The sequence below is a fragment of the Octopus sinensis genome, linkage group LG6 (genome assembly GCF_006345805.1).
Source record: "Octopus sinensis linkage group LG6, ASM634580v1, whole genome shotgun sequence".
Taxonomy (NCBI): domain Eukaryota; kingdom Metazoa; phylum Mollusca; class Cephalopoda; order Octopoda; family Octopodidae; genus Octopus; species Octopus sinensis.
In genome coordinates, this window is record NC_043002.1 from 88237913 (window position 1) to 88261197 (window position 23285).

Consider the following 23285-nt stretch of genomic DNA (forward strand, 5'->3'; position numbering starts at 1 on the left):
ACATATATACATACAGTGTGCATGTGTGTGCGTGTGTATGAATAGGGTGTACGTATGTATTTACATTAAACTATAACAAGTCGTAAAATCTGTAACAAACAAACAAACGAATAAACATTTGTTATACTAACAGTTTGCTTTGTTATTTCTTATATGGGTTCTCAGTATTGATCTCTTCTAACAATACACATAACAGTTTATAATAAACATCTTTTAACTTGTTTATAAAATGAAAGAATTTAGTTAGTCACCAAAGACTGAAAAATATAGTTATCAATTTTGTTTCTTTTTTTTTTTTGTTTTCACAAAATTCATCCCTTATACCTATTTCTTTACTACCCACAAGGAGCTAAACACAGAGGGGACAAACAAGGACAGACAAACGGATTAAGTCGATTACATTGACCCCAGTGGGTAACTGGTACTTAATTTATCGACCCCGAAAGGATGAAAGGCAAAATCGACCTTGGCGGAATTTGAACTCAGAATGCAGCGGCGGATGAAATACCACAAAGCATTTCGCCCGGCATGCTAACATTTCTGCCAGCTCGCCACCTTATAAGCGGAAATATGACGGAATATAAGTGGAAATATAAGCGGAAATATGACGCCTCTCCACCATGCTGCTATGCGTTGCCTGCATTTCACCAAGAGCTCTGTGCTCTCGTGCTTGCGATCGTCGTTAGCGAACGAAATCTCGAGGTTTCACATACGTCAATGGGGACATCACCACGACTGATGTCAGTAGCCTGGTGTATGCCGTCGGGAGTACCACATGATCCATGTGGTCGATACCATGACGTGGTCCATCCCATAAATTTACGTGTCGGGCCACGCGGAACAATCATGTTCTAGGTGACCATCGCACCCCAAAGGGGTCCAGACTACTATCCCAGACTTGGGCCAGCTACTTGGAAGTTTTTTTTCTGTCACTGATTCTTTCTACAGGAAAGGCACATTACGCTAGTTATCATTGTCAATGTTATTGTGAACGGAAGGTAAACAAATGTGAGTTGTTTAATACAATGTTTTAGGTGCTAATGTAGTTATGAGCAGATATAAACATCCTCTTGGTCCTCTCACTCTTTAACCCAGTGAAAAATCCAGGATTTGACAGCCGGAAGAAAAGGGAGCTGTACCAGCAACTTGGCTGGTACTCATTTAGAGATGAGTAGACTGGAGCAAAGTGAAACAAAGTACCTTGTTCAAGGACACAACATGCTGCCTGATCTAGAAACTGAACCTCTGACATTAAAATCACAAGCTAAACACCTTAATCATTAAGCCATGCTCTTTTACTTGACCAATATCATCATCATCATCATCATCATCATCGTTTAACGTCCGCTTTCCATGCTAGCATGGGTTGGACGATTTTGACTGAGGGCTGGCGAACCAGATGCTTGCACCAGGCTCCAATCTTGATTTGGCAGAGTTTCTACACAGTTTCTACAGCCCTGCCTAACGCCAACCACTCCAAGAGTGTAGTGGGTGCTTTTTACTTGCCACCGGCACGGGGGCCAGTCAGTTGGTACTAGCAACGACCTCGCTCGAATCCTTTTACACATGCTACCAATATATAAACCACATATTCATAAATAGCCTCCTTGACAGACACATGTACAATTTGTAGGGTTTTTTTATGACTTTGAACAGAAGGGAAGTACCTAGACTTTTCTCTGAATTTCTGCTACTGGTAGGAGGATGGGATCAAGATACTTCAGACTAGAGATATTGCCTACTTCAGTAAATAGATGAAGCCTGTTGTAAGCCTATAAACCCATTAAGCTGGAACTTAACCTAGTTTCTATTTTTTTTAAGTAACTGAGAGTACAAGATTTCCCCCTGATTGGGACACCAGTTTGTTGCAGAGTTAACTTCACCTAGATGTCACTGCTATTTATTTTTAGCAAAGTGAACTGAGGCAATGCAATTAGGAGTGCCTTACTCAAGGAAACATGTCACCACCTCTGCCACATAACTCTCCTCAAGGTAACCTATGTCCAGGTAGTGTTGTTGAACTGTGGGATTAATAAGTCCACTACAAAAATAAAAAAAGAAACAATCCCTCCACAGACAATAGTAAAAGACACTTGTGCAGACACATACAGAAACAAAAGTATGTAAATGTATACACACTCAGGTATATGCACACTTAGAGTCACCCCTGCAACAGTTACATAAAACACATCAAGGAAAATCTTAATACAAGGAAAAGTGCAAAGGAGGGAGAATGATGGACATCAGAGACAGAGGAAGCTGATGAGTATTTCTATCCTGCAAACCTTTTATCCGATGTCTTCTACCTAACTTCCTTCACAAGCTCACCTTGAGCTTAGGATTTACTTCAAGAAATAATCCTCCTTAAGATTTCACATTAACTTGTTCAGTTACCCCAGTATTCATGTGCTACAAATGCTATCATTTATATTTTCAATGTTTTCAATACTAGAATTATTTCCCCAGTAACATTAAATACAATGATTTATAGGGGAAATGTTAAGGGTTAGCTAACATACCAATAATTTATACACTGCCTTACTATCTAGGAAAATTTTAAATTTACAAATTGGTCATCCAGTTTACTTTAAGCCTTAACATCAATGTGTATTTCTTTTCTACCCACAAGGGGCTGAACACAGAGGGGACAAACAAGGATAGGCAAACAGATTAAGACGATTACATCAACCCCAGTGCATAACTGGTACTTAATTTATCGACCCCAAAAGGATGAAAGGCAAAGTCGACCTCGGCGGAATTTGAACATCAATATGTTTATTAGGCAGCTTCTTCTTGTATAATTGGAGAAGGTGCATCAATGCTGGTGATGATATCATCTAGAATCAAAACGTGAGTAGATGTTCTCTCTTTTTCTATGAATGTATTGTGTAGACCAGTTGTTTCCAGTAGTCATAAAGATGTAGTGTTGGTTACAAAGAAAAAGGAAACAGGGTGTGTTCTATAGAAGCACTTCTCAAGCTGTTTTGTGCCATAGACTAGTGTTATGCAAGGCAATTTTTGCATGGGATGGGGGAATCACACGCATAATAATACACAGTAAAGTGCATAATACCCTACAAGCTTCAGTAGCCAATATAACCGAAGTAAAATTTTTTAATTAATTTATTTTTTTTTTTGTGCTGATCATTACCAAATAATCAACAGCCTGGAACTAGTGGCTAAGTTGTTGGGAACCTCAGTTCTATGGTCCGTTACAGCGATCAAACGAAACACTGCTAGCATATCAAGTCATTTATACGTTTAGTAAAATGAGCAAGGGAGACAACTTTGAGTGCTTTTAAATTTCTTCGTTTTGGTCGTTACCACTGTAGTAATTAGAATAAATAGTGAGAAATATTCATAACAAAACACTGAGGCGCAATAGGAGACGTGTAGAGGTAAAGAAAACTAAGGTGATCATTCGGTACTAGTAACATAACTGTCACTTATAAACCCATGTGGGTTTATTTACATTTCTGAAGAAAAAGATACCCTAACCCCACATATATAAAAAAAAAATTTTAATTTAACGGAAAGTGACGGTTTTCTTCTTCAAATGTAAACAAATACACGTGATGTAAATGGGACTCATATCGAAAGAATGCCAAAACCAGAAAACTAGCATGTTAAAGAGATGTCTGTTTTGCTCCCTTGTCGTCCAGAAATTTATTAGAACATGATTGTTCAGTTATGAACCTGTTACCATAGATACTATTGCTTTGGCGTGTGATCTACAACTTCAAGGACGATTACTTTAGGTTAGTTTTGTTTCTTTACGTTGCAAAACACGCAGATACCAAACTGGATCTTTTCGGTTTGAACGGCAGTTTTTAATATAATTTCTAGGTAACTAAAACATTTTAAACTTCGTATACTGGTAGAATGTGTTTATAAAACATCTTTTTTCTCTTGGCTTTATTGAGAAAATTCTATAGTTTGTAAGATATTTGTTGTTTTTTTCTGCAATTTCAACGAATCAATGACGTCCATTGAGGTAAAAAAAAGAAAAGAACATTCTGTGCCGTATGAATATGTCCCTCGTTTAAGAAACAGATTGGGTTTATTTACTTTTGTGAAGTAAAAAAGATACCCTTCCCCCCAACCCTAACCCTAACCCTAAAACAGATTGAAATACAATAGATCGATACTAGGGTCATAATTATGGTGACAATTCATATGACACCGCTAGAAAAAAAACTGCCGTTCAAACCGAGAAGATTCGCCAAACTTGTTTGATCTGCGCGCTTGTTTTTATTATTATATTGTTTATTCTTCGTTTCTTATTATTATTTACTAAGACATAAATGAAACATCGTTTTATTATTATTAAAATTTGAAAACATTAATTTACAATGCTAAGAATTTATCATAAAAATATCTCTTAATGGTTTTTAAAAATTGCAAAATAAACTAAAAAGTAATCTATAGTAAACGCCCTTAAGTAGTCGATCACACGTCTAAGTAGCACCCAATTTTCTAACGGGTCGCTCATTGGCAGAATCGTTAGCACGCCGGGCGAATTGCGTAGCCGTATTTCGTCTGCTGTTACGTTCTGAGTTCAAATTCCGCCGAGGTCGATTTTGCCTTTCATCCTTTCGGGGTCGATAAATAAAGTACCAGTTACGCACTGGGATCGATGTAATCGACTTAATCCTTTTGTTTGTCCCCTCTATGTTTAGCCCCTTGTGGGCAATAAAGAAATATATATTTCTAACAGCCTGGGTGACATGACAGTGTATGGGAAACTGCGGCAAAAACAAAAAAAGAAAAAGAAAAATTCCATTAGCTATTTTTTATTACTATCATTAAAAGAATCGACTGCAACTTATTCTGTGTAGCACGGCTTCGACGTAATATGTCAGTAAGTATTCTGAAATATATATTTGTTGGTATGGGGTAAAAGAATTTACGAAAAATAATTAAAATCAGTTTGTTATATTTAATTGTTTTCCGAGAATTCTAATATTCTTTTTTTTTTAATTGAAAAACGAAGCGGAAAATATTGTCAAATGAAGAAACATGGCTTTATATAGCTATAGTAAGACCTCACCTGGAATTTGCATCACCGGTCTGGAACCCCTATCTTGCTCAGGATATTAATCGTCTGGTAGCCGTTCAGCGACGTGCAACCAAAAGAATACCCTCCATCAGGCATTTGCCATATTCTGAACGCCTTACTTCCCTGGGCATGGACACATTGAAACTCCGACGTCTGGCAGCTGACTTGGCAGACACCCATAAAATTATCAACCATCTTACAAACAATAACTCTGAGCACCTTTTCAAATTCCACCCATCTAACACCCGTGGACATATTTACAAAGTAAGAAAACAGCACAGCTCCCATGACTTTAGGAAACATTTTTTCACGTTAAGAATTGCTGAAGCATGGAACAAACTGCTGGCATCAGTTGTTAGTTGTCGGAGCACTGCATCCTTCAAAACTTCCATTTTTTCTGAGATTCGCCAACACTACACCTGATTTTCTCCCCTCCATACACACGCAAGCGTGTATCTGACTCATACATTGTTCACTTTCCAGACATTTGTACATTACTGCACATACTTTATACGCACTTTTTGACAAGTTGTGGTGCACCTGAGCACTGTATACAATAATTTCATTATTATTATTTTAATCATAAAAAATATAAAGAAAAAAACGTTTAATTTGAATAAATTCTAAAATAGTCTAAGGATTAGACAATCAAAAAATATCGTTTAGAAATATCACAAATTAATAACTAGGTTTTTTTTATTAGTCATTATTTTCCCCAGGGTTTAAAAACATTTTAGTTTACTTTCATAATCAATAACTGTTTCTAATTTAAGTACAAGACTAACAGCCCATACAATCGATTCCTAAACTTGACTGGTACCTTATTTTATCGACCTCAGAAGAATGAAAAGTAAAGTTGACCTCATCGAGATTTAAACACAAGACATAAAAGACTTGAACAAGTACCACTGGGATAGTTGCTTTTTTTTTTCCGACGCAATAACGATTCTACCATTCCACTACTAGTTTTAAAATTAACAGTGTTTTCAAAACCCTTCAATTTTCCAATTTTTCAAATTTAAAGGGAGACAACTTAGATAAACAACCTACATCTATGTTGTTCATTTTATTTTAGTGGTGCTTAAAGTGTATTGCTTGTTGGTTTTTGAAAATCTGACACTCTGCACAATCGGTAGTGAATGGCTTCAGTATACAAAGTGTTTTTTTTTATTAAAGAAAACCCACGTTGTATTGAGAAACTATTACTATATTCCACATAACAAAACATTGTCTCCCATTGTATTCAAGGGAAATAATTCTCCAGTCGTCTTAAATATTTAATACAACATACTATCTGTGCTACGTATCAGAGCCGTCTTATAGTAGCATTAAAGGCCCTTGAGAAAATCAGCGCACTGGGCCCTATATTATGTACTTATTGGCAGCAAGCTACATCAATGCATAGATGAGAATCAGGCCTCCTGGTAACTACTCAGTAGGAATATGCCTATGCCTTGTGACAATGCTGGTATACTCTTTACACATTTACTTGTTTCAGTCATCTGACCACAGCCATGCTGGAGCACCGCCTTTTAATCGAGCAACTCGACCCCGGGACTTATTCTTTTGTAAGCCCAGTACTTATTCTATCGGTCTCTTTTGCCGAACCGCTAAGTAACGGGGACATAAACACACCAGTATCGGTTGTCAAGCAATGGTTGGGGGACAAACACACACACGCATATATATATATATATATATATATATATATATATACATATATACGACGGGCTTCTTTCAGTTTCCGTCTACCAAATCCACTCACAAGGCTTTGGTCGGCCCGAGGCTATAGTAGAAGACACTTGCCCAAGGTGCCACGCAGTGGGACTGAACCCAGAACCATGTAGTTGGTAAACAAGCTACTTACCACACAGCCACTCCTGCGCTATACATTTTAATAGCTAGCCCCGCGCCGTCAAAAATGACGGCTACTTGTAGTAGTCTATATGTAAATAAGGACAAAAGATAGAATATAGATGGTTATTCAAATTAATACACTTATCAATGTTATCTAGTGTTTGTATTTTGTGATGTGTCATTGATCCATACAAATTTTCCCATACTTCCCTTGTACACGAACATACACACATACACTCACACAGAGTTAAAATGTTGTTTGATTTTTGCTTTCAGCGTTGAATGTTCACCATCCCACTTCCATTGCACACACATATACACATACAAACATTCACATACTTCCTTTTTACATATACTCACACAGAGTTGAAACGCTGTTTGATTTATTTTTTCAACGTAGAACTGCCATCACTCCTTCCTTCCTTATTCATCTACTATCCCTTCCTTTGCCATTCATATGTTGTGATGGAGAAAAACACAAGAGTATTATTAGAGTAGATATAGTCAACATTTTTACAGTTAAAAAAGGCGGCGTGTAGACAGAATCGTTAGTATACCGGGTAAAGTTCTTCGCAGCATTTCGTCTGTCTTCACGTCCTGAATTCAAATTCTGCCGTGGTCGACTTTGCTTTTCATCCTTTTCAGCATCAATAAAATAAGTGCCAATTGAGCATGGGGGTCGATGTAATCCACTTAGCTGCTCATCCAAAATTTGAAACCCCTATTTTTGCTGTTGAATGATGAGAACTACCAAATGGCTATGAGTTCTACAATCCATTGAATAACTGAAGATCTTAGGTTCGTATTTCTTGAAGGGTAAACCAACGTAATTTTTTCACAAGAACATACACGGAAATGAAAAGTGTTGCTGAAGAGGTCACAGTTGTGCAACGAAAGATATATATACATATATATAGTGCATGTCTTTATTTGGCAAAAAAATAGTTGAATAAATAAATAAAATGACCATCCTAAAATACAATAATATCATCATCATCATCATCATTTAATGTCTGTTGATTATACTGGCATTAGTTGAATGGTTTGACTGGGCTGACATGCTAGAAAGGTGTGTCGGGATCCAATCTGATTTGGCATGGTTTTCTATAGCTGGATGCCCTTTCAAACACCAACCACTCTGATAGTATAATGGGTGCTTTTATGTGCCACTGGCACAGGTGCCATTTGCATGACACTGGTATCTGCCATAACTGTAATTTTGCTTGGCCTGATGGGTCTTCTTCTTAAGCACAACGTAATTCCAAAAGTCTTGGCCATTGTCTCCATGAGGGCCAACACTCAAAAGGAATTCGTGTTGGACCTCAAAGAGGCATATATGTATATATTATAGGTTCAAGTATGGCTGTGTGGCAAGAAGCTTGCTTCCCAACCACATGGTTCTGGGTTCAGTCCCACTGTGTGGCACCTTGGGCAAGTGTCTTCTACTATAGCCTCGGGCTGACCAAAGCCTTGTGAGTGGATCTGGTAGACAGAAACTGAAAGAAGCCTGTCGTATATATATATGTGTGTGTGTGTGTGTGTATGCTTGTGTGTCCCCCACCCCCCAACATCGCTTGACAACCGATGCTGGTATGTTTACGTCCCCGTAACTTAGCGGTTCGGCAAAAGAGACCGATAGAATAAGTACTAGGCTTACAAAGAATAAGTCCTGGGGTCGATTTTCTCGACTAAAAAGCAGTGCTCCAGCATGGCCACATGACTGAAACAAGTAAAAGAGTAAAGAGGTTATTGTTAGAGATATAAGTGGTGAGGGTGGGAGATGTAAACATAACACCAAGAGAAGTAAGCATGTTAGCTTGCCATAAGAAGTAAGGAAATAGAGAAAAAGATGATAATGATGTTGTAGATGATGAAATAAGAGAAAAGAAAAGAGAAGGAAAATGCATAAAGTGTTTACAAAATTTTTCTCCGGCAGAACAAGTTAGACATACTCAGATGTAAAAACAGCATAAAGCATCTGAAACAGGAATTTATTCAAATGTGGCTCCCCCCTTCAAAGCTCAGTTTCTTGTGGCGGATAATTTGTCCATATGAAATCAAAATCAAATCAAAATCAATTCGATGACTGGCATCTGTGCTACCAGGGTTGCAAAGAGTATCATACGAGTGTGATCGTTGACAGAGCAGCTATTTGAGTATGATCGTTACCAGCGTAGCCTGATTGGCACTCATGCCTGTGCTAGTAGGGTGCCAAGAGCACCATCTGAGCTTGATCGTTGCCAGAGCAGCCAACTGGCTTCCATACCCGTGGCACGCACAAGGGCACCATTCGAGCATGATCGTTACCAACGTCGCTTCACTGGCACCTGTGCCGGTAGCACATGTAAAAAGATTTGAGCGAGGTCATTGCCAGTACCGCCTGAGTGGCCCCCATGCCAGTGGCATGTAAAAAGCACCCACTACACTCTCGGAGTGGTTGGTGTTAGGAAGGGCATCCAGCTGTAGAAACTCTGCCAGATCAAGATTGGAGCTTGGTGCAGCCATCTGGCTCGCCAGCCCTCAATCAAAATCGTCCAACCCATGCTAGCATGGAAAGCGGACGTTAAACGATGAGGATGATGATGATGATGAATTTCCCTCATTGCCTCCATCACCTTCTTAATCTGCTTCTTTAGGCTCATAAGCTCCTCCCTGAATCAACGGATTTTGCTAGTTCTGTTATTCAGAAGATGATTCAGCTATGCTTTCCACAGCATCCATTATGTTGAATTTCTTCTAGAAATCTCTTAACTGTAGGTTTATCCTGCATCTCAGCTGCTTTCATAAGTTGTTTGAAATTCTCACATGATATACCTTTAAGTTAGCTATCACATCTTAATCTGTTGGCTGGAGCAAAGAAGAAAGTTCATTTACATTCAATGATTGGTTTGGTTCATTGTCTAAAAGGAACAAGGCTTTGTTGAAAATATGTAGGGCCCTGCATCTTTCTACAGCAGGACAAAAATGGTTTGTAAACCACTCTTCAAAATGGCGCTTCATCAGCCATGCTTTCTTCTGTGAATGTGAAATCAGACATAAATTAAAAACTTTTAAAAGCCTTTCAATTTCTTGTGAGACACACAAGTAGGAGCTGCAATTTCACATCATCAGCACTATATCCTCCCAGGAGTTTTCAAAAATATTTGGAACTTTAAATTCTGGGGTTGATATTTATCCTCAAGAAATATTGGTTCCAGGAAGAAGGGCAGCTTCATTAATATCATAAACCTGCTTTGATGTGTAGCTCTCTTTAGTAGTCATTTACTTCAGCTGCTCAGGATAATCAATAGCAGCCTCTGGTACTGCATTGGTAGCTTCACCTATCATTTTTTATGTTAAGCAAATTCAAGCACTTCTTAAACTTTTCAAGTCATCCTTTACTAGCCGGAAAATGTTTTGCATTAAAAGTTTACAAATCGTCGTATGAGGATTGCTGAAAAGTTCCTGGCTTTGGGTAAAAGAAAATACAGGAGAATCAGTTAATTATGATTTTATTCAACATATCCCCCTCTCAGATTCACACACTCATTGCAGCATTCCTTCAGTTTTTCTAAGCCCTGTAAAAGACCTCGAAAAGTTGGGCCTCCAGCCAGGCCTTATGCAATACCCAGAAAATTTTCAGCACCTCCTTGTACATAGTTTTGGCAATTTTTTTTAATTACTATTGTGCTTATTAACATTGTGCTGAGTTTGATCCTCACTCCATACATTTAAGAGCTGTTCCATTTTTAAGCTTTATGTAAGATCAATGGAAAAGTAAGATTCAATAGCTTCATGAGGTGGTGAGCTGGCAGAATCATTAGCATGCTGGGCAAAATGTTTCACAGCATTTTGTACATCCTTACAGCCTGAGTTCAAATTCTGCCAAGGTCAACTTTGCCTTTCATCCTTTCAGGGTCAATGAAACAAGTACCAGTAATGCACTAGAGTTAATGTAATCAACTAGCTCCCATCCCCCAAAATTCCAGGTTTTGTGCCTATAGTAGAAAGGATTGTCATGTCCTACTGTAGACATAACAAACTTTAATGTTTAGGCCATGGGGCTGAGTTTTTTTTCTATCTGTATCAAGGCTTTTTATAACATCAAATTTTGATATCCAGTGTAATCAATCCCTTTCCAGTTCATATTCATATTATTATCTTCAGTTCTAGTTGATGGTTTCTTTCCAGACTTCATGAATTATAAATAAATGCTATAGATAGAAGACAGACAGATAGATATATTTCTTTATTACCTACAAGGGGCTAAACATAGAGGGGACAAATGGATCAAGTCGATTACATCGACCCAGTGCGAAACTGGTACTTTATTTATCGACCCCGAGATGATAAAAGGCAAAGTCGACCTTGGTGGAATTTGAACTCAGAACGTAACGACAGACGAAATACCGCTAAGCATTTCGCCCGGCGCGCTAACGTTTCTGCCAGCTCGCCGCCAAACAGATAGACAGAGAGAAAGAGAGAGAGATAGACAGACAGACAGATAGATAGATAGATAAAATAGAAAGTGGGGGTAAGTGAAGAAGGAAAGATGGATACTGTGACCTAAGTAAATATAAATGAACTCAAATATTCAATGAAAAATTCCAACCCACACTCAGTAAGTATTCATTGTAGTGTACACACACTCACACAAACATACATGCATATATATATATATATACATACAAACATACAACTTATAACCAGTACAACCTGTTGTATATTTGGGTTATTGGCAGCTAAATTGGCAACTCCACCCAGCTAGCTTTGTGAGAAAGGTTGTTTTGAACAACCTGCAGGACAAGAAACAAAGGTTGTCAAAAGATTGATGAAATCCTGAGTCAGTGGCCCATTCAATAATGTATACATAGATGCATTCAATGTGTGAGTATATTTACACACACACACAGAGATACTCACACGAACACACACAGTTACCATCACATGCACACGTTACTACACACACACACAGAGTTACTCACACACACAGTTACTCCCACACACACATACGCTACCATACATACACACACAGATTTTTTCCCCCACACACATACATTACTATACATACACGCTGCCACACACATACCGACCATCTTCACACTCTCCTGTCCCAGAAAGCACTTTCTCTTTGTCCTACTTCTGGTCACTTCAAAAATGTAACTGCACATGGACTATTGGTGATTATTTTCCTGCTTCCCTTTGGGCTTTCCTGTTTCCAAAGAAGAGCTATGCTCAAAACATAAAACAACTACTCTTTTCCTTCTCCGTGCATCATATTAATATTTTGTTTGTGCTACGTCCTCACATTTGTTTTTACTTTTCCTTTTTTCTGAATTCTCTCTCCCTCTCTCTCTCTATATATATATATATCTTTTATTTTTTTTGTTTCAGTTATTTGACTACAGCCATGCTGCAGCACTACCTTTAGTTGAGCAAGTTAACCCCAGGACTTATTCTTTGTAAGCCTAGTACTTATTCAATCAGTCGCTCTTGCCGAACCACTAGGTGACGGGGGATGTAAACATACCAGCATCGGTTGTCAAGTGATGTTGAGGGGACAAATAGACACACAAACATATACATACATATATATACACGACAGGCTTCTTTCAGTTTCTTCCTACCAAATCCACTCACAAGGCTTTGGTAGGCCCGAGGCTATAGTAGAAGACACTTGCCCAAGGTGCCACACAGTGGGACTGAACCCAGAACCATGTGGTTGGTAAGCAAGCTACTTACTACACAGCCACTATATCAGAAACATAGCTGCACATGGGCCGTTGGTGATTTTTTACTTCTCCTTTGGACTTCTCCCTTTCTCCTTTCCAATGAAGAGCTATCTTCAAACAGTACTTAGTAATCCTCAGCATTTTGGAATAGTCAAGATTACATGATCCTCTGCAGGATTTACAGAGAAGTAACTTACAAGTATGTGTTATCTGCCTTGATTTAGCACAAGAATTTTTATTCATCATAAATTAATTCATTCTTTCATTGTCATATGTGAAATTGCTCATACATCATCCTCATTTAACGTCCACTTTCCATGCTGGCATTGGTTAGACAGTCTGATTGAGGGCTGGCAAGCCAGAAGGCTGCACCAGGCTCCAATCTGATCTAGCAAAGTTTCTACAGCTGGTTGCCCTTCCTACTGTCAACCACTCCAAGTGTGTAGTGGGTGCTTTTTACATTCCACTGGCACAAGGGCCAGTCAGGTGGTATTGGTATCGACCAGGCTTGAATGGTGCATTTTACATGCCACCGGCATGGGAGCCAGTCAGGCAGCAACCACACTCAAATGGTGCTTTTTACATCTCACCAGCACAGGAGCCAGTCAGGCGGCACTGGCATCGACCACGCTCAAATGGTGCACACATTCATATTTCTACATCATGCATTTTTGTTGATGTCTGAGCAAGTGCATATCATTTATGGGATTTTATAAGTTTTAGACAAGATTAGTCCATGAAATTGCAAGTTCATGTACATATTTCTTTGTGAATCAGTGATGTCACGAAAAATCTATTATGGACAACTTCCATATAAACTAGAGCATCATAGCTAAGGCCAACTCATATAGGGTACAGGACAGCAAATGTAACCTCTGTATCACAGAAAAATTAAATATCAACATCAAGAGTGAATATTTTGAATATTAAGGAGGAAACTTTTTCTCCTTGCATGCACAAACATCAATTCATACTTCAAAATTTCAAGCATAACTCCTCACCCACCTTACTATCTATCCAACCTGGGTAAAAATTTGACTATAAGTCATATATGCTCAGTATATACAGATATATGAAAATATACAGAAAATATATACAGAAAATGGTGGTGCCCCAGCATGGCCACAGCTCATGAGCTGAAACTAGAATCAATCAATCATATGCTACCAGGAGCTCATGCAGGAATTCTTAACTATACATATGCATAACACATTTTAATGACATCACACAATTCACAAAAATATATGTATAAGAACTAATATATATTTTAGATAGATACAATGTTTCCTGTATATCAGTGGATGTGGTATAATCTGTATGAATTCAGGTCTTGATATCATGTATTAATTATAAACAAAGTTCACTGTCATGCAAGCAACATCATGTGTTTACAACCTTCTTTGAAAACACATCCAGCTATTGTGTTGTCCATGTTCAAAGGACTAAGGGAAATATTAAGTTGCCCAGAAATAGGTGAGGGTTGGCAACAGGAAGAACATCTGGCAGTAAAAATTTAACTCAAATTTTGCTTGACCCATGCAAGCTTGGAAAAGTGAACGTGATGACATGAAATTGAAAAGAATAACTCAGATATAGATTTGTTCTTTTAGTTTATTTCAGAAGACAACAAAAGACACAGCCCCCTACCAAAAAAAAAAAAAAAAAAACTAAATTCGAAAATGAATTGAAATTTATAAAAAGATGTACAATTGAGAGTTGGGTTGGAGTGGAGGGATAAGATTTTTCTTTTTGTTTTTTTTTAGGTTTAATTTTTTAGCCAAATAATAGTCGTCATATCTTTTAAACCAGACTGGGTGAGAAAAAAATATGTTTATATAATATTTCTGAACATAGAATGACAAAATAGGTTTAGAAAGATCAGACTGATTATGGCTAATATTTGCAAATGAATGAATATACCTGCCAGGGAAGATCTACATTTAAAATATAATTAAAACACAAGAAAAAAAAAAAAATTAAACAAAATAAAAAGTAGAGGGGGAGGAAAAAGAACATTGGAAGATACACACAAAAATTTGTGTACAAGACATCTTGCTTACACACACTACTCACTCCACCCCTTCTCTCATTCACACACACGCACAATGAAAATGAGTGAATCTGAACTGATTTGTTTCAAAGAATTTGACACTTGCTAGAAATAAAGATAATCTTCCATTTCCTTCCACATATTTTTTGGGGGGTTTTATTGTTTGTGTTTGGCAGTATAAGAAATCTTGAAGATATTTCAACATAGAAAATCTAAGAAATTTTTCATTTGTTTGGTAAAAACTGGTAAAAACAATGAAAAAAAATTTTCTGAGATCTGAAGTCCTTATACACTGATTCAGTCTTGGAATATTTGACTAGGACACAAAGGAAAATAAACTGCTCAGTGTGTCAGTTCATGGATGTTTCACCACTTCATGTCAGCGATCTTCAGAATCTCTTTAGTTAATATTGATAACAAGCTTATAATCTCTTTAAAAATTTTTTTTTTATTCAACATTATCACACACACAAAAATCAGTCTAAGAAAAACATGGACTAAAACTCAGTGAGTTTGAACAGATTCTGGGAGACATTTTCATTGCAAATAGAAAAACCTCTTTGTATTAATATATTTTGAAAATACTTTTAAAAAAGCTTAAGTTAGACACTGGCTAGTGATACTTAAAGATGGGTTACATGGGTTAGAAAAAAGTTTTCAATTTAGTGTGAATGTAAAAATACTTTTATGAAAAAAACTTTTTTTTAATAAAGTATGCAGAATAACTGTTAAGTTAATTTTCTCAAGCCTAACTAATTTCTAACTAAGCAATTGCTGTAGATTCAGCCAAATTCTCAAACCAAAACAAAAAATGGAAACTACATCGAGTTTGAGGAGAGCAACTTAGTTGACATGAGATGAACAGAAAATCAGTAATCTATAGATTAATTACAATTTCAAATACAGGCAGAAAGCCACAAAAATGAAAGGCAAAATTGACAATGGCAGAATTGAACTCAGAACATACAGGAACAATGCTCAATACTCTAATGATCCTGCCAGTCTACAGCCTGATCCATTTTTTTATATTAATCCTACAGAATCTAGTTAAAGGGGATGAAAACAGATGTTTATATGCATCCAGAAAACAATTTCAAGCCTTCAATGAAGAGGAACAAAATGGAGTGCATACAATTTCAGAAGTTGTGCCCTACTTATATTTTGGTTGTTGAATATTTACATTATTAATGTTAAGAATAACAAAAACAGACAAACCTGAGAAAATCACAACTATATTAACAAATATAATGCAGTTCCTGTAGTAATGACCATCATATTAACATTTTGATATTAATTAAAATTCATTAACAATTTCAAGATTAAGTTTAACATAAAACTAATCTTTATTTCAATGGTGTATATATATATATGTGTGTGTGTGTATGTGCTATATATATATATATTACTCACTGGGCCTGAAGAGGAGACAGTACCTATGGCTTTGCAGACCCTCCTAGACCAATATGATTGATACCATTAATATCCTGCTTTGTGAGTCAACAATTGCAGGAAAGATATAAGCAATGAAGGTGGGGAATTATATAAACATGCACAAAAGTTTTTCACACAATTTTCTTTTAAATAGCCTTCATAGCAAGTGTGAACAATGTATTTAATAATATTTTAGACATCGGAATAAAGAAAATACAACGAATACTATGAAGACAGTTACAACTAAATTAAAAAAAAAAATTATGGACATCGTTAACCAGTAACAATGATGACAAAACTGCCTGCAGACCTAATAGTGCACATTTCAAAATCTTTAAGAAGTTAGCAGAGATGCAAATTTAGGTAACATGAGTGGCTAGATTACATATATAGAATGCTTAAAAAGTCTCTCCTTTGGCATAAATAAAAAATCTGCTTATCTTCAATCATTGATGTTATTATCAGAGTAAACAGTATCATCGTTGTTTTAATTAGTCTACGTTTTTAAGTCACCAATAAAGCATTGTGCGTAGGGACAGCCACCAAAAAGGAGGGAGATGGGTAGTCAGCAGAGGGAGAAACTAGTGAATGTACAATGAACCAGTTAGCCATGCATGGAATAATTACTGAAGCAGTATCCGAGAGAAATTTAGCACAATTATCATAGTTTCATATCACTTGGATACAAAATTGTTTTTATCACGAAAGAGAAATAACAAAATAAATGCTATAAATTGGCTCTACCAATTAAATTGGTCTTGAGGGGTTTGGCTGGTCAATAAGAGGACTTCTCTAGTTTTGAGGGTTAAAAATACGAATCATGCATCTATTAAATTCATGTTCCTAGTAAAACATGCAGCCCTGTGAAAAAATTTTTTACAAGTTGGGTTTTTTTAATCATTTTTTTTTTAAACATTTTCTTCATTTTCATCTTTCTAAAAGTGAAGAGAAAATGAGAAAATAGTAAAAGTTGTAATTTTGCAATAGAAAAGAAAATGTCCCCTTTTCTAGATAAATTATCAAATATCTAGAATGCTAAAAATAACAAGCTTCTTTGAAGATCTGGAAAATTTGCAGTTTGCATTATATCTTCTTTCATTTTGGACATGTCTGTGCGTTAATTTGGGCATTAAAAAATTGTAATACAAACATTAAACATTTATTTAATAGGACCTGGAGAAAATGTCACCCACAGATTCAACATCGTACTAATAATAAGGTCTGCTCAACCAGAACTGACCCAGAGCTACACAACAACAATGTACTTGTATCATGCTTGTACAATTTAGCTAAGTTAGCCAAACCAACTGGACTGTTCATATATTGATTGGCCCAACGAACTGGAAACCAATACAAACAGAAAAACAAAAATACACACAATAATGTACTGTTTCAAGTAGGTGGCTGAAGCTCAGTCAATTTGTAATGTATGTGTATACATACGTTTTTTTTTTTTTAAATACATATTGTTTTAAACTAATTTTCACATAGGGCCTCTGATATAGGTTTATTGCTCTACTTAAAAAATATCAACCAACAATAACACTCAAGGATTTTAATTTAAAATTATGAAAAAATAAATTATCTAATTTAAATTCATAAGACTTATTAATGTAAACAATGATTGTTGAATAAACGGATGAGTACAAATAGTAATAATTTAAATTTGTTTGCAAGCCGGCTAAAAAAGAAAAAAAAAAAAAACCCTTCAAATCCTATTGATTTAAAATGGTGTAAAAGAAAATATTTTAGATCAACAAGTGTCTGTTATGGTAGAAAATCTCAGAATTAGCTAACAAGATACTCCAAACTGGAGATTTCATATACTTTGATGATGATATATCTTATTTTTAAAGTGTAAAAATAAAAAAAGTTATCCATGATTCATTCACAGACATATTATCAATGGTTGAAAGCTCTTCAATATAAAGAGTGTTATGAAGAATATTATGAAATTAAATAATGAAAATATTTTAAACTAATAACTCAAAACTTTTCGCCAAGCATAATATCTAGACAACATTTTATGCTGGCAGGCTTTAATAGTCTACTATCTAAATCATTAAATTCTATTGTGTACAGATAGATGAATGCAAGATTAATTTTACCTGGTTCATTAACTAGTAGAGTAAAAAAAAAAAAGAAAAAACCTAATAATTATAGGTACAAGGCCACAATGTTGTGGGGAGGAGTGTAACTGATTATATCAACCCCAATGTTTGACTGGTACTTAACGACCTAGGAAGAATGAATGTAAAAAGAAATCAACTTCAGTAAGAAGTGAGAACGTAGTCATAACACAACATTTAGTCCAACACTTTACTAATTATGCCACTATACCACCTGATTTAGTTTGACACTACTAATTACGCCGCTAGATGACCAATTGGCAGTTGTTAGATCATCAGATTGCTTTGCAGCAGCCGTTCCAGCTCTCTGCACGCCAAGTTCAAATTATGCCACTGCCTCAACTGATCTCACACAGGCACAAATCTGGGGAGATAACAGTTGATTATATTGATTAGTATTGATTTCCCAATTATTTTATAGGCATCTGGAGAAATGTAAAATGAATTCAACTTTGATGGAATTTTAACGTTAACTAAATACCGCATTGTATTTTGACCAGTGTTTGACCAAGGGAAAAGGGAACAGTCGATTATACTGAGCCCAGTCCTTGGCAGGTGTTTAACTTTATCAATTCCATGATGGAAAAACAAAGTTGCCCTCAGTGAGATTTCAACTCAAAACATAAAAAAAACCAAAGCAATTAACTGCAGAGTATTTTTTCTAATGCTCTAACAATTCTGCCAATCCACCACCCTCCCTAATAGTAAGTCCATCCAATATACAATATTTGAAGGTTAGAAATTCCAATTTAAAGATAACTGAACTTAAATTTTAAAAATAGTAAGTAAAGAAATAGTTCTTTCTTTCTATAAAAATTAAATTAAAATGTCAAAATGATATTTTCCTAAATAAAGCAATATTAGATATGATATTGAAAAGAACAATTTAAGAAACCAACTGAAGGGTTGATTGGAAACTTCATTTTCAGCAATGGTTACAAAAGTGAATAACATTAAGTTACCACAGTAACAGGAGATAAAATTATTACTATACTAATCTGGAAAAAAAAAAAGTTGGCGACCATATTCACTAGAAATTAAAACAATAACAGACAAATTGTTTCAATACTGATAAATAACCAACAATACTAAGGATTTATTACAATCCATGAAAAAAGGAGGAGTAAACAGGGTTTTTAAAGTTCAGATTAATATGAAACATTAACTGACATTTAAATTTTCAAATAACAAAAATAAATGTTTAAGAAATAAATAATGCTGCAATGGTTTATAGTCTTAGACTATATTACAATGCAAGCAACAGAATTTCAATAATTTCTTTGCTTACTTGGTAATGATAATAAACATCAATATATTAACATGTCATAGATATCTGAAGTTTCATGAAAGACACACACACACACACACACACATACACAAACAACCATTCTCACTTTCTAACAAAAATCTAAAAATACATGGTCATCTCTTTAGCAGTTTTATTTGTTTTTATTTCACAGCCAACCTGAGATACACCAAGTAAGCTTCCCCTTTGGTTTTCATAAAAGGAAAAAAAAAGCCAATGGTTAAAAAAAAAAATGAAGAGAAGGGAGTGCAGAGCCTAGTGAAGATGAAGAAGAAACCAAAGACTGAACCAAGATTGTCAAGAACAAAATTAAGGCAGAGGGTCTTAGCCTATTTGATAGAAATGGTTGTCATAGAGATCTGGCTGTATCAAAATTAAACATTACCACAGGAAGTGATTATTACAACAAGAGAAAAAAATTCCAAATTTTTTTGTTTTTAAATGCTTAATTTGAAATAACTGTTAATAAAGGTTATAATATAGAAAAGAACTTTGATCAACAATTTGTTTGCTACTTTCATTGTTCAACAAGAAATTACAGATTGCTGTAAAGTTTTCTCGAAATATGATTGCTTGATATATGTTTTCATTTATGAACTCTTTCGTAGTATCATTGTTGATAAAGTTTTGTATAAATTTATTTTTAACATTTTTATTAGGCAATGAATTGTTTTTTTTTTTCCTGTTTATACACAAAAAGGAGAGGGAAGGGGGCAAGGTATTTGTACTCAGCATAAAACAGAGTACAAATATACGTTAATTTTAGATGATCTTAAGCTTTTTGATGAAAACAGACCAGCGAACAAATAAATTAGAAGATAGGTGGTAGGGTAGAAAACGAAATTAACATAAGTTGAGGGGAAGGGGTAGTATTTTGTTAGTGACAAACTCATTTAAGATAATGAAGAATGTGAAAACAAACCATTTTGCAAGTATAAATTTCAATGCTCAAGTCAGGTTGATGGAAATCGTCATAATGAGTTCAACATTTTGATGACTTCATATCAGATCTGATCAACCAAAGTAGCATTTACTATTTTTGGGTGGATTATGACTTGATTGGAGGAGAAATGACACAAGCCATGGCCCTTTGTAGCCTTGCTTCCCAGAATGACCGTGAGGCATTAATATGGTTGATGTGAACTGTAACTGTTTGATGGGAAGACATGGGGAGTGGGGAGAGTATTCACGGTGAACGTAGTTCTGAAGACCATGGATAGAGCAAAGTGTTTAGAACAGGGTCTAAGAAATGAGACAGTATAAAGGTCATACACAAGAGATACAATAGTAAAAGTGAGAGGTATAAAGCAGGTATACAGAGTTGTAAAAAAAGGCTGATGAAGCAGAAATTGGAGGCAGTTCAGGATGGCAGATTTATTTCAGGTAGATGGTTCTTTTCAAGGTGCTCACTAACGTTTTGCTACAAGACGCAAGGATAGTATTGAAACTATGTAAGCAGTATTCCATGGTGAAACATATCAGGTGACAGCAATTGTTCAGAACTAAAAAGTATTTTTCATCATTTAAAAGAGTCCACTCTTTTTTAGGTGCAGTTTTAATAGTACGGGTTCTTTTTTAACTGTGAACTAACTGTTCATGAGCAAAGAAAGTGATTCATTTTGTGATGCTAAATGATTTTTCGGTTGTCCTCAAACCATGCTTCTGTCAGAAATCTATCAATATTAAGTATTAAAAGGTTAACCAGAAGCTGTTAAGATTGCAAGTGGGTGACACTTGTGTTTGGAAAGAAAGGAAAACAGTATATGGTGTAAGTGTAAAACATGTTAAAAAGTTTGAAAAATTTACTAATAAAGAGAAAGAACAGAGTTAGAATGATAACAAATCTACAAGGAACAGAATGGCCATTGTAGACTGGAAAGATTTCTTTCTAAGACATGCCATAATGAAGCAGCTAATGAAGAAGCTACTGATTAAAAAAAAAAAGGTATGTTGGCAGTCAGGAAGATTTCAACACCAAACCTCAAACATTTCACTAGAATTCTTCAAGAAATCATTGAAATGAAGTAAGCGAGCAATTCAGTGGAACTAACTCCAAAATGGTGTGAAATATCAGTATTTAGAATTTATATGGATTAGTTATGTTTGAAGCAGTTATATCTGGTTAATAATTCACATCAGACAATTCAGTTGAAACAGATACACCAATTGTGTAACATTATATTATATCTGATATTTATTTGTTATATTATAGTATTATGTGGAATAGTGGATACAAGGTATTTTAATCTCATAAATCTAAACCTGACAGTACTAAGGTGGTTTTCATTGCGACAACAGAAAAATACATGGTAGAACTGAATGCAAGCATTCTCAGCAACACTTTCTTTTTTTTGAACTAATATATTAACAGTTCATTCTCACAAAAAAAAATTAAACCGTATATTAAGAAAATCCCAAAATTAATGTCATCTCTACATACATAGCACAAAGTTATCTGACTCACAAAACAATTATAAGAATACTTAACTAGACATGTAAGTAATAAAAAGGTGGGTTTGATTTTTGTTTCAACATCGGAAATAATGTTGGCAAAGAACACATTTCATCAACAGATCAACTGAAATTATTACTACACCTGTAACCAAAAGGTCGTAGGTGAACAACTTGTTTTGTACCTACATGCATAAGAAAGATTTTCAAGAAAGCTAATATTATATTTGGAACATTTTATTTTCACTGAGAAGTCATATTCTTTTCAGTCTTTATTTAGGTCTTGTAAAACATTAAATAAAACGTATTCCCTATATTCCAAGATTCCTCTTAACTGTTACGGAAAATAGGAGATGTTGAGACTTGGAAAAATATATTCTTACAGAGTTAGAATCTATAGAAAACCTGAATACAACAGTTACTTGAAAGTTCAAAGTATGTCATTAATCAACACAAAGAACTTGATCTAGCCTAGTTGATACAATATGATCAATAAAAATACCAATATGATCATCATAAATATATATATATATATTATATCTTAGAATTGATGTAACAGCTGCTTATATTTGACATTTCTCACTATACTACAATTTTTCATTTTTTGTATTCACTTGAAAAATGTCATTCAAGTTTACATAAAAATGATTTATCTGCTTCAAGAATAGTTGAGAGATTTATCAAGTTTTTAATACAAGCACCAGAAGAAAACCAACATACCCAAAAGAAGGGGGAAAAAAAAAAACAAAACCATCCCACTTCAGCCCTCAGCTGTCCCAACAGCCAGAAAGAGGAGTCTTTGTGGGTGGAGGATGGGGAAGTAGAACAGGGAGGGGTACAATTAGCGGGAGTTAGAAAGTAGAAAACAAAAGTCATTAACTAAACATAAACTGCTGGTGTCACTATCACCAATTACTATCACAAATCCTCAAACAACATTATTTAAGAAACCATATATGCACAACCATACCTAGATACAAACACACACACATATATACACACACACTTGCATCCCCCCATTGCTATACAATTTCTTCAGCAATTCCTCCCCAGCGTACTCGGTATTTTCGATTCCTCCACACAATTGTCCAATCTCGGTGACTTTGAATTGTTAGATACAATGTCATAACTTCTCGTAAAAGCCAGCAGACAAGGAATTCAAACTTTGACATCGGTAAGGAGCCATTCTAAAATAAAAGATTAAACATTTAAAAAATTTATTGGAGACATGTCATAAACAGCATCCTAAAATACAAACAAGTCCAATCTACATTTATATTTTCAATATATA

The 23285-nt window shown here is 35.4% G+C and overlaps 1 protein-coding gene and 1 long non-coding RNA gene across 2 annotated transcripts in view; one reads left to right on the top strand and one right to left on the bottom strand.

Annotated features, from left to right (window-relative positions):
• The first annotated feature begins 3532 nt into the window (after window positions 1-3532).
• On the top strand, window positions 3533-19806 carry LOC118763988. Its single transcript, XR_004999759.1, has 2 exons — window positions 3533-3758; window positions 19698-19806. It is a non-coding gene; the product is annotated as an uncharacterized LOC118763988 (long non-coding RNA).
• Window positions 14224-23285, bottom strand: part of LOC115213036 (ceramide glucosyltransferase) — a 111809-nt gene continuing 102747 nt past the window's right edge. The window contains exon 9 of the mRNA XM_029781942.2: window positions 14224-23181. Within this exon, the coding sequence (XP_029637802.1) occupies window positions 23017-23181 (165 nt within the window). The 3' untranslated portion in view covers window positions 14224-23016. The remainder of the gene's footprint in view (window positions 23182-23285) is intronic.